At 52.3% G+C, this 15033-nt stretch overlaps 4 protein-coding genes across 4 annotated transcripts; 1 reads left to right on the top strand and 3 right to left on the bottom strand.

Annotated features, from left to right (window-relative positions):
• Nucleotides 1-214: 214 nt before the first annotated feature.
• PpBr36_05683 (uncharacterized protein) lies at nt 215-2893 on the bottom strand (the record flags this gene model as incomplete). Its single annotated transcript, XM_029892836.1, has 7 exons — nt 215-821; nt 900-1020; nt 1102-1174; nt 1271-1670; nt 1744-1823; nt 1902-1997; nt 2084-2893. The coding sequence occupies 7 exons, from the start codon at nt 2891-2893 to the stop codon at nt 215-217; spliced, it is 2187 nt and encodes a 728-aa protein (XP_029746615.1).
• Nucleotides 2894-5630: 2737 nt separating this feature from the next.
• Nucleotides 5631-7834, bottom strand: PpBr36_05682 (uncharacterized protein; the record flags this gene model as incomplete). Its single annotated transcript, XM_029892835.1, has 7 exons — nt 5631-5666; nt 5738-6849; nt 6952-7090; nt 7346-7408; nt 7509-7536; nt 7620-7633; nt 7805-7834. The coding sequence occupies 7 exons, from the start codon at nt 7832-7834 to the stop codon at nt 5631-5633; spliced, it is 1422 nt and encodes a 473-aa protein (XP_029746616.1).
• Nucleotides 7835-9764: 1930 nt separating this feature from the next.
• PpBr36_05680 (uncharacterized protein) lies at nt 9765-14922 on the bottom strand (the record flags this gene model as incomplete). Its single annotated transcript, XM_029892833.1, has 7 exons — nt 9765-10539; nt 10700-12616; nt 12681-13086; nt 13161-13522; nt 13599-13835; nt 13943-14606; nt 14736-14922. Coding segments are annotated over 7 exons (4548 nt in total), but the record flags the coding sequence as incomplete, so codon positions are not given.
• On the top strand, nt 9768-10574 carry PpBr36_05681 (uncharacterized protein; the record flags this gene model as incomplete). Its single annotated transcript, XM_029892834.1, has 1 exon — nt 9768-10574. The coding sequence occupies one exon, from the start codon at nt 9768-9770 to the stop codon at nt 10572-10574; it is 807 nt and encodes a 268-aa protein (XP_029746617.1).
• Nucleotides 14923-15033: the final 111 nt, after the last annotated feature.

Genomic DNA, 15033 nt, shown 5'->3' with positions numbered 1-15033 from the left:
CTATAGAACATATGAGATAAAAAAAAATATAAAAAAAAAGACAAAGAAAAGAAAAACCGCTCCGGTTATGCTTATTCCCCAGAACAATGAGAAAAGAAAAGCAAAGGTCGCATCCAAGCCCCGAGGCCACGATACAAATGGTGCAACAAAGGCGCTATGAATATCTCCCCCACCATTCGTCCCCAACTAGCTCACCCTGTACAGTCTACCTCACTCATGCTTCCCTCGGGGCGGCATTCTTCCCCTTCTCGGCCCTGCCCGTCGGACCAACCGCCTTCCCATTGACAATGAGCCCCTGGTCAGTGACGTGCTCCTGCTGGAGCGAGTAGCCCTTGATGGTCAGGCTGAGCAGGAAGCAGAGGCCGGCAAAGGCGATGCACGCGACCCAGATCATGTGCAGGGCTCCGTTGTAGGCGTCCACCAGCTCCCTGCGCAAGGGGCCGTCGTCCATGAGCCGGATGATTTCGACGATGATGGTCGCGTCCCGCGAGAACTCGTCGGCCAGGTTGTGGTAGTTGCGCGTCTTGAGCAGCCGCGCCTTGAAGGCGTTCTGGAAGATGGAGCCCGAGATGGCGACGCCCAGGGCCTGGCCAAACGTGCGCAGGAAGGAGAAGAAGGCGGCCGCCTGTCCGTTGAGCGCCGGCTTGCAAGCGGCTTGGATCGACAGGGCCATGGCCGGGAAAAGCATGCCTGTGCCGATGCCCACGGGGATGTTGAGCCAGATCCAGCCGGCAATCGACGTCTTGGGCATGAGCAGCACAAGAAGACCGCTGCCGAGAGTGGTGAGAGCCCAGCCGATCCAGATCGACCAGCGGTAGCGACTGCGTTGAGGGTACAACTTTGTTAGCTTGCGCGACACTGGTTGATGAATTGTCCAACATGAAAAGAGCACAACTTACCCCGTGAGCATGACCACAAGACCGACAACAATACCTGCCGGGGCAACAGTGAGCGTCTCCGGAAGGGCGGCGACCGCAGAGATGATTGGAGTATAAAATTTGACGGCTTGGTAGTATAGCACTGTCGCGATCGTTTCTAGTCAGCTCAACCGTCAAGTCTACTTATGCGACAAGCCAGCAGCGGGTCGTATGGCCAACCTACACAAGAAAAAGACGATAGACCATAGGATAGCACCGTGGAAGACTGTCATGATGTAGTTGACAATCATGTCCCACTGTTTGACCGAGAATCACGTACACAAATTAGCAACAAAAATTCTTTCTCAGAAGACATGAGAGTCCACTAGAAAATGCGGCAATGGCAAACTCACGTTGTTAAAGATCCCCTTGCTAATCATGGGATTCTTGGCCACCTTGACTTCCCAGAACCCAAAGAGCACGATCCCAGCCAGGCCGACCAGGATGGAGACGAGGACGTGCCACGAACCCCACGGGTACTGCACACCGCCAGTGGTGATGCCGAACAGGAACGAGGTTGCGCTGGCTGTGAAGATCAGCGAGCCGCCCCAGTCAAACCGGGCCAGCTTCTTCTTCATGTTACCGGGAATGGGGGCCTGGTTCAGGAACAGGATGACAAAAATGCCAGAGCAGGCTATGATGGGCAGGTTGATCCAGAAGATCCACCGCCAGTTGACGTTTTGCGCAAAGCCGGCGCCCAGCAGCGGACCGATGACTGTGCCTACGGACCAGACAGCACTGAGAACGGAGAACCTAGAAGAGAGAAAGAGACGACCGCCTGTTAGCCAATGTCTGCCAAGGATGAAGAACAAGTGACAAGACTCACCATGTTCCTCGTGCATGAAGAGGAACCAGATCGGTAATGATAACTTCTGTCATGGCAAGCAAGCCACCGCCGCCAACACCCTGGTGAGAATATGCAATGTCAGCGTCACTGTTTTAATCATTCAGCAAATCGGTCCGCGTAGAACTCCAAAGGCTCACCTGGATTGTCCTTCCAGTAATCAGCACCATAAAGTTGTTTGCAAGAGCGGATATTATCGAACCAGCAAGGAAGAAGGTCAGGGTGATATAGATGAGCTGGAATATGAGAACATGACTGTCAGCAACAAAAGATCCCGATATCAGATATCAGAGCGGGGGTCACTCATAAAAGATGCACTCACATTCTTCCTTCCAAAAATGTTACTCAACCCAGCAACGGTGGGTTGCAGCACCGTGCTTGCAAGCAGGAACGACGTCCCCGACCAAAAGGCCTGCAGCGCCGTGCCGCCTAGGTGGGCACTAATTGTTGGTATGGCCACGGAGAGACTGGTGGCATCGAACGCCGCGCCGAGCGAGATCACCGACAAGGCGGAGAAGGCCAGTATGAACTCCTTGGAGGGTTTCCACTCGGGCGGGCCCTTAGCGGCCGACTCGAGGTCCCGCGATTGGTCTGGTTCTGGCGTCTGCGAGCCTTCTGAAGAGAGCCTCTTCTCCATTATAGAAACTGCGTTCATGTCCACGGGGGTCTCTTTGCCGTTGGACGAGGACGATGAGCCCTCTGAGGGGTCGTCATCAGAGGTTGAGAATATTTCTTCGTCGTCGTCGTCGTCGTCGTCTTCCTCATCCTCGTCATCGTCCATGGGCCGCTCCGACAAGGATGTATCCCTCCCGCTTGATGCTGTGTACAGCTGAGGGTCCTCCTCATCGACGTCGAGCTCGAGGGCGGCACGCTCCGTCATTGGAGTCTGGCCACCGCTGTCAGAGCCCTCATCCGTCTCCGAGGCCATGCCCATGTCGTCGTCGAGCTCCTCCGAGATTACTGATGATTCCGAGTCGTCATGGTCATACTCCAAGTCGTCTTGGTCGTGATCGTCCATGGTCGCACGAGCATCGACGTAGTGGCTCATGTGAGACTCCCTGCCGTTGGAGTCGTAGTGTTGTACCCGCGAATCGCTTCGGCTGAGTGCCCTCTGATCCCACTGGGACGCCATCTTGGCGCTCGGGTGTAGTGGGTTTTATGATTTGCGGCGGTATCTTGTTGCTGACAGAGAGACGGATGAGTGAGGGTGTGCAGGCTATGAAACAGAGAGCGATGGGCTCATATATGGAAAGTATGTATTTCCTTCCTGCGGCCTTGCTGTGCATCCATGGGCCAGGCACGGACTTGCGCGTCCTTTCAGTGCCAAAAGCAGTGTTTGCTGATGTGTTTCCGTACGTGACAAGAGCCAGACAGAGAGAGACAGAGACAGAGAGAGTCGGCAAGGATGTTCCTCCTTGTCTTTCTTCGCCTTGTCTCCACGTTGACCAGCTCCATGCCAAGCAGTGAGACGTTGACATCGGGTCCGTGGTCATGTGTAGGAGACGTAAGTTTGCCTTGGAGGAGGGAGGGGACAGTGAGAGAGACTCGAGCCAGCTACGAATGCAATCTTTGTCCCATCGTTTCAGGACAATGCCCGAGAGCGGCATTGTGTTGAACTCTGTCCACACAAATCAAAATCTCCGACCCAATAAACCACCGCGACATGCCCTCCATGATGCCGTATGTCCCTGACAACTGATCGTCTAAACGGTCGGATGAGCTGTGTGTGCCATAGTATTTTTTTTCCCCCAAGGATTGGTCCAGATACTGTTTCCTTGTTGGATAACTTCCAATGTTTTCGGGTTTCCACTTTCGGTGTATCGCAGCTTGTTCTGCCCGATTTTTCTTGTCTTTCTTATTCTTCTTTCTTGATGTCAGAGCCTCCTCACAGACCGAAAATGTAAGCATAAAAACTCGTCATTGCGCCGGATAAGGTACATTCGACAGTTGCAACAGATAGACCTAGTCCTGTCAATGACACTAGCCGCCAATGAGCCGCAGAGTGGGTCGGACGCGAAGGTGGTGATCCGAGGGGTGTCACGTGGATGTGTGTAATTCTTGATCCACTTGGGAAGTTCAAATTTGAACGTCCCCTGTCTTGTCTTCTCAGGGTACGCAAACAAAGGCCCGAGATGTTCTTCACAACATTAGATGACTACCCGTCAACCGGAACCCTTTATCATCGCTACCATGTCCCATAGTATGCGGTTCTTTTTTACGCTGACGTCTGTTTGCAGAAACAATTGCGCGTATTGTACCTCCGCTTTCCATTTTTGATCTTGTGTCTTTGCTACTGCTTGCTTGCTGCTTTGGTGTCGAGACCGTGCACCTGCAAGCCACTGTCGCGGCGACCAGCCCTAGGAAAGTTTTATTTTGTTCTGCATATCCGATTCTTTACTTGTGAAAGCAGCCGTCGTCAGCATCTGATCAGTCTCGGCAGTTCTGAAGCTCGGCCCGGGAACTGCCTCTCTTTCTGGGACGCGATACAAATGGAGTGGAAGAAGAAACAGAGAAAACGGATTCGTTTAGTGGGTCGCCTGCATACGGCCCTTGATGTTTTTTTTTTCTTTCTTCTTCTTCTTCCCTCCATTAGCGCCCTGTCCCCAACCGACTCGGTGGCTTACACACCAAACTAGGCAACTCAAGATATTCCCCGAGGATCGATCAAGCAATGTATAAAAGCGAAGCATTATGGCAACCAAACACTTTGCACCAGTCAGAGATTGCTTATACAGCTTATCAGTGATTTTCCCCATGCCCCTTGCTGTCTCATCTCCTTCAATCGTCTTCTTTCATTCACCGATGCAAAATTACTCTCCCACGCAAGTAGACTGATGTTGCTCAGACGCCATGAAGGTGTCCCCTCCGACCGAACAAAATGTTATCATGGGGGGGATTCGGTCACCTGTACCCTTGAAGGTCTTGGCCGAGACGCTCTACATCGGGGTCCGTCCAGGGTCTCGAGTAGTGGCAAAAAAGCAACATGCCGTTAGCCACGAATACAAAGAAGATCGGATAGGTCATATCCTTGGTGTTGCTTTTCTTCTTGAAAGATTCATTTCCGTGTTTTGTACATATCACCAAGTAATGCAATATATGCCGCGGAAATCTTACAGTCTGCTCGAGACGTGCCCATACTGTTAATCCACGCTGTCACCATCCACGTCGCGCATCACCACCTGTTCCGCGCCCAAAGGCCTCCCACCATGGCGGGGGCACATGGATATTTCCCAAGAAAAGGAAGCTGGTTGAAGAGGCCTTTCCAGCTTCGGTGGTGGCTACATGCCTCCCGCTTCGCTTGCGCATCGTCTGCAGATGGTCAGCATAATTTGGTCGTAGCCTCACTAAAATCGCAACAAACTTTCAAGAGGTAACAGCTATGACAAGTTGCGTCTTGCCCGTGGCATGCATATTAGTCTTGGCGTCATCAACTCGTCGCATGGCTGCTAAGGGAAAAGAGGATCCTTAACACTGCTCACAAGATCCGTGAGATGAGCCTATCATACCTCTACAGAGTACAGACAGATAATAAACCTGTTGTTCATGTACAAATTTCAAGTCACGGGCAAATATGGACACCAAACTGGGACTTCAGGTAGAAGATAAGAAAGTTCGTTCAAGTCATGACCAAACGCCGAGATCACTTTCTGAGGACTCTATGTAGACTAAAGCACATGTCACGAATTTTTTTTGAGTTACGAAATCCCAAACCGTCATTTCATCATGTGCCCCAATAAGAACCGAGTACTCTTTTGTGATAAAGCAAAATTGACCGGAACCTCGTTGCGAACGAGGAAGTGCTCAAAATGCTACGACATGCTTTGTGCTTGTCGTGGCTCGACATTAAATGTTGCTGTTGGTTGAGCAGCTTATTTCTTGGCGGCCTTGGCAGCGGACTTGGTGACCTGTAGTTGCAATGTATTAGATAAACTCTGGTAATGAACAGCAAGACAATGGGGAAGGGGAGAGAACATACCTTGCCCTGGGTGCCCTGGGTCTTGTCGACGCTCTTGATGACACCGACAGCGACGGTCTGACGCATGTCACGGACGGCGAAACGACCAAGGGGAGGGTACTCGGAGAAGGTCTCAACACACATGGGCTTGGACGGAACCATCTTGACGATGGCGGCGTCACCCGACTTGATGAACTTGGGGTTGGACTCAATGGACTTGCCGGTACGGCGGTCAAGCTTCTCAAGGATCTCAGAGAACTTGCAGGCGATGTGGGCAGTGTGGCAGTCCAGAACGGGGGCGTAACCAGCACCGACCTGGCCGGGGTGGTTCAGGATGATGACCTGAGCGTTGAACGAGGCGCAGCCCATAGGAGGGTCGTTCTTGCTGTCACCAGCGACGTTACCACGGCGGATGTCCTTGACGGACACGTTCTTGACGTTGAAACCAACGTTGTCACCGGGGACACCCTCGGGGAGCTGCTGGTGGTGCATCTCCACGGACTTGACTTCAGTGGTGACGTTGGCGGGGGCGAAGGTAACGACCATACCGGGCTTGAGGACACCAGTCTCGATACGGCCGACGGGAACTGTGCCGATACCACCGATCTTGTAGACGTCCTGGAGGGGAAGACGGAGGGGCTTGTCGGTGGGACGAGTGGGAGGGGTGACGTCGTCGATGGCGTCCTGGAGCGAGGCACCACCGATGACCTTCTCCTTCTTGCCGTCCTTGGTGACGGTCTTGGTCCAGCCCTTGTACCAGGGAGCGTTGGGGCTGATGTTGGCCTTGATGTCGGCAGACTCCGAGATCATGTGGTCACCGTTGAAGCCGGAGATGGGGACGAAGGGGACGGAGTCAGGGTTGAAACCAATCTTCTTCAAGAAGTTGGAGGTCTCCTTGACAATCTCGTCGTAACGGGACTGGGCCCACTTGGCAGTGTCCATCTTGTTGACGGCGACAATGAGCTGCCTAACACCGAGGGTGAAAGCGAGCAGAGCGTGCTCACGGGTCTGGCCATCCTTGGAGATACCAGCCTCGAACTCACCGGTACCGGCACCGATGACCAGAATGGCGCAGTCGGCCTGCGAAGTACCAGTAATCATGTTCTTGATGAAATCACGGTGACCGGGGGCGTCTGCATGATAGCCTTATTAGCAAGGGGCCTTGTCGCGGGCAGGGGTGGTGCATTTGCAAGTGGGGGGAGGGGTATGTGCAGCAGCCCATATGCAAGACATACCAATGACGGTGACCTGGTACTTGGCGGTCTCGAACTTCCACAGAGCAATGTCGATGGTGATACCGCGCTCACGCTCGGCCTTGAGCTTGTCAAGAACCCAGGCATACTTGAAGGAACCCTTACCCAGCTCGGCGGCTTCCTATGAGGTTGTTAGTAACAGTCCAAAAAAGTCAATCATGGAGTAGTGGCGCTCGGGCCACTATGGGAAATTTTGTGTGTATGACGAAAATGACAAGGGTTGAAAAAGTGAGACCCTCGATCCCCCACCAAAGTGAGGGGCAGGCTTGAAAAAAAGTATGCGCCGCGAACAAAAAAAGAAAATCGCTAGTTTGTTGTGCGTATTGGGGATGTGTAGAGAGCAATTGAATAGAGGGGGAAAAAGAATATTGCTTACCTTCTCGTACTTCTCAATCGTACGCTGGTCAATACCCTTCAGCTTGTAGATCAAGTGACCGGTCTGTAGAAATGATGTTAGCATATGTTTGTGTATTCGTTCGTGGCAGAGCCTCGGGGTTCATCTGCCAAATCTCGTAGCGGATGGGTTTTTAGATGCTTACAGTCGTGGACTTTCCGGAGTCGACGTGTCTAGTATTTGCATGTTAGCTGTGTTCCGTCTTTGGATCCCACGCCGTGAGAAGGATGGCTAAAAGATATTCGAGGTAACGAACCCGATGACGACGACCTGTGATCAGAGATTCATTATTAGTAGCTATCTCTCGCTGAAGACTGTATGTCTATGATCCTTTGGGCTCGCTGACCCGAAGAATCTCGCCATGATCTGAATGGATTCATGGAGAGGTTCATTGGGTTGCGGCTGCTCGCGAATCTGGTAGACGACGAGGATGAGACTTACGTTAAGGTGGCTCTTCTCCTTGTTACCCATTTTGGCGGATTGATGCTCTCTTTTAGATGGTGATGTGTGTGTAAAAGTTGCAGGTTGAAATGCGGATGATTTCAGGTATGCAAAGACGAGGATCGAGAAAGGGAAGAGAAAGGGTTCGTTGTGCAAAGTTTTGCGCGGACGATGAAAAGATATACATCGCCGGTGCCCCGCAGATGGCTCCCTCTTTTTTTTACCCCTCCATTCACGTTGGCCACAGAGTGCCCCACCTTGCCCGCCTTGCGCAAGAGAAAAGAAAAAAAGATTTTTTTTCTGTGGCAACGAAACTGTCTGCCCCTCCTCCTCGCATTGGCCGATAGCAACCGGGCATGGAGGTGTTCCATCTCACCTTGAGATGAGCCTAGATTCAGGTCCGGCCCTGGAGTTTGGTTACTTTCAAGCTTCCCTCTTTGAATAACTTCATAACTAGCAGTAGATTCTCTTGCAGAGGATGATTGAATTTTCGAGCTACAGTCCACAAACAATTACACTGTCATTCTTTTTCTACTACAATCTCCCGATGACAGCTTGCCTTCTTCCCATCTCATCAGAACGCGTCACTACGATCAAGTTACTATGGTGAAAGCTTCGGCCAGCGTGGGGCCACTACGTGTCGTAAAAGCCAAGACTGTACTGTTGCATTGGGCACCAAGGGACACCTCCTGCAGACATTGACGCCGCAAGATTTGGAGGATCCAGTCGTCCCGCGGTTGTTAAGACAGCCCCCTTGTCGCGGGGGAAAAGTGACTCACGGTACAGGTTAAGATCCCTGTTACTCTTTGGTTTGGTCGTTTGCATTTGCCCCTCACAAACATTAGCGGTACTCTAATTCGATGTATGTCATTGCATTGCCACCCGTTGCTTATCTGAGGTGCTGTGCCACATGGTCGTATTGTTGTACTTTTTCATGTATGTACTGTACTGTACGTATTACTTTGGCTCATGGGGTCAAGTTTTCAGAAAAAAAAAGGAGAAACCGGATTGCCAGTAGCTAAATACTGCAGCATCTCATGGGAAAGAACTATTTGTGGACAGTAGAGACAGGAATACACAAATTCTGCATACAGCTTGAAGTATGATAATCCGACGAAGACTTTTTCTCCCTCACGCCCGACCAGGGCTCCCGGCACGGCTTTCCCGTCAACTACGGAGTAAAAATTATCAAGACTGTATCCACTCAGGGGCTAGTTTATTGTGCCGTGCAGAGAGGGCGGTATTTTTACCCCAAACATGATAGTCGTTCCGCACTACAACTGTGCGCTATGCCTTATGCTTGGGGCTAAAAAAAAAAAAGAAGAAAAAAAATATGGTGGGTCCAGATATATGCAAAATACATCTGCATATAGGTTTAGGTATCTGCTACCGTAGTCGAGAATCTCTCATGTGAAAACAGAACCAAATCTTGATTGCTTTGGCGAGACAGCTTTAGCCTATATTCTTGGCAGCTTACCTTCTCAGAGGCAGGTGGTCCGATTCAGTGTGATGGTGCTCTATGGCCGGGATCCTACGTGCCTTCGGTACCTAGAGCTATTCCAGTCTCTCATCTTGCCAAGGACATTGTATAGGCTGCTTTGAAGACTGGCTGATAAAAAGCAATTTTGAATGTACCTCCCTTGAAAGATCTTTTTATTGATTTTCTTGTTTATTCAACCAACATAGTGGCCAGACAGCAAGTGAAGAGAGAAACATGTTGAGTGAATTTAACTAACAAATTTAGTCAATTTTTGCCACTCAAATAGCTGACCTCACTCTAATTAATTACTCTGCATCGTGTGAGTAACCTTTCAAATACAGTCACCAAGATTGCTACTGGATACTTGCCTACAGCTTCACATCTCGATAAAAATTGGGCCACTCACGTCACTGGACTTGTGCTGGATGATCAACAGAAACATACTGAATCACAGAACGGGACAAAAAGACCTCTACTCACATCATGGCGGCGAGCGGCTCCGCAAACGCCAGACCCGTCCTTACCCACTTCCTGGCAATCCCGCTTGTGCCCTCGTCGCCAGCATCCCCGGTCCGCACACAGCTGTCCCGGGCCCTGTCCGCCTTCCGAGATGAGGTCACCACGGGCTATGCGGTCCCACCGGACGCCGTGCGGCCGCTGGGCACGCTGCACCTGACCCTGGGCGTCATGGCGCTCGGCGGTAACAACGGCGGCGATCTGGCCAGGGCCGTTGCGCTGTTGAGGATCATGAAGCCGCGTGAGATGCTGGCCGAGGCCGCAGGGAAGGGAGACGAGGTGGACGCGGGCGGCGCCGGTCTGGCGATATCTCTGCGTGGTCTTTCCGCAATGCAAAAGGACCCCTCCAAAGCCACCGTGCTCTACGCGCAGCCGACGCTGAAATCCCCGCTGGCAGCCTCGCCAAGCATCCTCCAGTCCTTCTGCGAGCGTGCGGCCGCCATGTTCAAGGACGCCGGCCTGATGGTGGCTGAAAATCGGCCGCTGAAGCTGCATGCCACCGTGGTCAACACCATATACGCCAAGAGTGGGCAGCGGTCTTCGAGAAGAGGCAGCGGCGGGGGTGGGAAGCGTTTCGGCAAGGACAAAGTGGTTATAGATGCGACCGGAATCTTGGACCAGTTTGAGGACTACGTATGGGCTGAGGATCTTCAGCTGAATAAGCTGGTCATCTACAAGATGGGCGCAAAGAAGATCTGTCGAGAAAGTATCGATGGCGGTGAACATGAAGAAGAGGATGCTGCGTATGAAGTAGAGGCCGAGGTTGAAATATAAGCCAGGCCATTGTTCAACTCAGATGATCCCATCTTGGGCATCATATATGTGATTGTATTCCCACCGATCTCTCTAGTCATGTATTTGGAAAATGCTGCCTATTCATCCGTAAAGGTCCCACTTACTGCCCAGAGAAGCCACCTGACCGCCCCGAACTCATCTTCAGGCTTTCCTCTAACGCCCTCTTTAAATCCTCATCATGCTCATCATCATCCCTAGTGACCGGGGTAGCAGCCGCTGCACCCTTGCCTTTGCGCGCATATTCACTTTCTGCAAGACTCTGTTTCTTGATATACTCCAACACTACCTCTTCTTCTGTCCGGGCAGCCGCTTCTCGGTGCTGTTGCTCTCTATGTGCGGCTTTGGACTCGTACAGAGCGCGCTTGAGATCATCGTCCGTTTCGCCTCCGCCGTAGGAAGCAGGTTGTCCGTGCTCCATCGACTGCTTGATGGCGAGTCGAAGTTGCTCGTCGTCGTCGCCGCCATCATCAAAGGCCTTGCTGTGGTAGCCGCCTGCTGTATTGTGGCTCTGTAGACTCTGCCGTACGGCTTCCTCAATCAAGGCCTGGTACTGCTCGTCGCTGATGTCTTCCGATGACTGGGCGCCTACTGCAGTCGCCGCCGGCTCGGGATACCTTAGGATGCTGGCCTTCTCGCTGTTATTCTCGAGCCTGTGCATCTCGCTAACACTCTGGCGAATTGCCTGCTCGATCCTGACGTCTTCAACCGGATCTCCATTGGACGTCTGTTTGACAGACTCACGGATGGCGCGCTCCAACTCCTCATCTTCGAAACTAGCTTGCGGCGGCGCAGCAGTCAAAGGACCGCCTCCTCCCTCAGCCTGTCCCCTTTTCCACGCTTCTTTTTGAGCATGGAGCTGCTTGCGCTTCTCAAAAGATAGCTTCCGAGTATGCCAGAAGCCTGTCTTTGGGGGCTCTGCCAGAGTAGAAGGTCCAGCAGTTGGGGGAACCGACGAACTTGAGACTGTACCCGGGGAGGCCGAATCCATTGCCGAAGGGGATAGAGCTCCGCTCTGGGAATCTTTTGACTTGCGTTTGAGTTGAAAGTAGCCCTTCAATTCCTCGTTCTTGGAAGCCCACCGAAGAGTAATGTCTTCACGCTCTTGGTACGACGCATTAGCGAGGTCTTGCCGGCCTTGGGCAAGTCTAGATGCGATGATGTAGTTCTGCCAGCTCTTGCTCCACATTGTACGGATCTCCGCATTGACGCCCTGCATTGTGTAGGCCGGTATCGACCAGAATGCTGCCGCTGGCTTCAGAACAATACCACCAATTCCCTTGCCGAAACCCTTGATAGCGCCAACGCCACCTTCTTTCTGGGCTCCCTTCAGGGGTTGAGTGATGAGGCCAGAGATGCCGTCGTACAATCCGAGGCCAAACTCCTTGCCAGCGACTTTTAACCCTGAGCCCAGGTCGGTGACTCTCTCGGGTGCGCGAACACTGTCATCGTTGTAGAGTCTGGGCGCATTCCTGAAGCCACGGGCCAGACCAAGACAGAAGTTCATCGGTGTCTTGAAGCCGGCGTCAACAATCCGCACCACCCCCTTTCCAGTGTCGATGGCTGTCTGCACCGTCACACCTGGAGACTGACTCCCCGTGCGGTTGGACTCTTGACCAGGGTTGTTTCGGCCTTGGCCTTCAGGGGTACGAGCTGGGGTTGCCGATTGTGGCGAGCCGGGGGACCTTGCACCTGAACCACTCATATTCTCTTCGGAAGCAGTTCCTTTCTTCACATGCTCCGTGCCACTCACGGTGAGGTTTGGAATAGAGACAGCGCTTGTAGATGCCGAGCTGGCTACAGCTGTTGTAGATGTTGCAATGGAAGCAGCGTCGCCCTGTGGTTTGCCATCTGCGGACGGCGTTCCAGGCGTGCTGGGTACCTTTTTCCTACTTTTGAAAAGCTCCCGAGGTACATCGGAAATGGTCATTGCGATCGTGCCAACGTCACCAATAAGTGCAGCAGTAACTGCCGAGATGGGATCCCATGGTTGACCCTCGGTGGTGTACTCCTTGGCGTGGTATCTGGTGTTTACAAGGTGTCAGTGGTAATCGTTCAATCTTGAGATATTCGTAGGCTCGGACTCACAGCTTCAAATCGGACTGCTCGAGCATGTTCTTCTCCAAGAGGACAGCAGCAGCAAGTGCGCTCAGCTTGACTTTTGAGCGACGAACCCTCCACACAGCTACACGGCTGGGCGCCAAGGAGCATCTTAAGCCATCGATATCCAGAAAATCGTGAAAGCTCTTGCCACCAACATCACAGCCTTGCTCTTCTCGAATTTTTTCACCAAGCTCCTTGGCTTTTGCCAGTGTCGCAGGCTCCAGCGCTTTGCGAATAGCAGCAGCTAGTGATTCGGCATCCAACTTCTTGTAAGGAACTGGCTCAGGGCCAGCTCCGGCCCTCGCAATCATCGAGCCCCAGAATGGTTGATCCCCAAAGAAGGGAACCACAACGGTTGGCTTGCCCAGCTTGATACCAGCCGCGGTAGTTCCTGAACACCCCGCATTTTATTAGTTATTCTGCTGATTGAGGCCTTGTAGGAAGTTGATCTGTTCATTTGCTTACCGGCGCCACCATGGTGTACCACGCACGAAACATGCTGGAAGAGCCAGTCATGCGGGCAGTTGCCCAGCATAAAAACGCCATCAGGAATTCCAATAGAGTCGGCCCCAATACCACCCCATCCTTTGGATACTAAAGCCCTGACGCCAGTTTTTGTCACAGCTTCGAATATCATCTTCGTTAAAGCATTAGGGTCGTCCACCACGATGGATCCAAACCCTATATAAACAGGAGGGGGTCCGTCCGCCAAAAAGGCGGCCAGGTCGGGCTCAGGCGTATAAGAGGACGCAAGATTAAGGAAGAAGAAGCCAGAAATGGAGATTTCAGGGTTCCAATCATTTGGCTTGGGAATCAGCGCAGGGGACCTGTGGAGTATATAGTCAGCCGGCTCTATGATACCCGCCCGATGCACTGACGTACAAGTTGGTGACATATACTTACCAGCAGTACGTGGTTGGTATTCTGAGCCTCGAAAGAAGTCCAGGCGCCCATATCAGTGAAAGAGGTTCCAGATCCAAAGTTTTCAGGCGAAACCTGTTGATAACGTCACCGAGTCCCTGCCAGGTCATCATTTCAACGAGGGTGTACGAAACATAGTTGGTCATGACCTCGGTAGCATTGCTGGACTGAATGTTGGCCAAAGGGTGAGGGAAGGCTTTGGTAGGTGACCAAGGCATTCTGAATTCTTGTTAGCTCCTCGCAGGGTTTTGGTTGAACAAAAAACGACGTCGTTGGGGAAAACGGGAGAAGCGAGCGAGATGGGGTTAAAAAAAACTAGCACATACGTGAACATCATGTGCAGCGGGATTCCCAGCTTCTCGGCAATATGGATATGAGCAAAGCTGGGAGGGTTTGCAATGATGGCGTCCGCAACAAACGGTTTTTGCCCCTCAGACCCAACAAAAAACCTCTCATCCAGGGGCTCGTTCCGTTTATGCATCTGTGGCGGCGGTCCGGAGCCGTCTCCAGCTTCAATGCAGGAGCGCCAGCAGCCGAGCAATATCTCCTCGATTCCCATCCTGCGCTTTTTGACTTCACCGTCCTTGATGGCCTGAAATGGTACCATCAGTCCAGGATGCTTGACCATAAAGGCCATCAGCTCAGCCGGGTCCCCACCGATGCTGAAAAATTCAAGGCCGTTCTCCTCAACAAAGCTTTTGAATGTAGGGTGCGTGGCTATACGCACGCGGTGGCCGTAGGTGTCTTTGAGGACCTTTCCCAGAGCCACGAACGGCTGCACGTCGCCTCGAGAGCCGACGATCTGCACGACGACATTGAGCTTTGGTGGTGGGGCTTGGCCAGGTAGGCCGCCCAAACTTGGGGGGATATATGATGGTGGGAGATCCGTGATTTTTTCCCGGGGTAGAGTCTGAGTTCTCAGGGCAGGGATGAGCAAGTCCGTAAACCTGGAGCTCGTCTGATTGATGTTGATGTTGACCCGGCCATCGTCTGGAGTTGGAACGACCCAGAGCGTGGGCTGGTTAGCCACAAAACCATCCCATACACCACTGTTGATAGCTCTATCATGCTACAGAATAGCCTTCAAGGTAAAAATAAAAATAAAAAGTCGTCATTTACCGGTCACAGCGGCGCCTGCAGCAAACCCAGCCTGGCTCAGCTGGAACTGATCATGGTGTTCGCTATACGCAGGAGGCGCATCCGTGGCTGCCGAGTCACCAACATCAACCAAGCGTCTTGAATTGATCAGCGAAGCATCTCCATCTCCCTGAACCGACGACGACTGTTTGCCCTCTTGGAGAGGCATGATGAAGTGCGCACTCCCTGGCAACGTAGAAGCGATGACTAGATGGTAGGGTAGGCTAGTCGAGAGTGTATCGAATCAAGGCAGATACATGCTAATGCGGTCAAAAAATAG

This window comes from Pyricularia pennisetigena (assembly GCF_004337985.1).
Source record: "Pyricularia pennisetigena strain Br36 chromosome 4 map unlocalized Pyricularia_pennisetigena_Br36_Scf_6, whole genome shotgun sequence".
Lineage (NCBI taxonomy): Eukaryota > Fungi > Ascomycota > Sordariomycetes > Magnaporthales > Pyriculariaceae > Pyricularia > Pyricularia pennisetigena.
The sequence above is the reverse complement of the archived record's forward strand: the minus strand, read 5'-3'. Positions and strand labels throughout refer to the sequence as shown.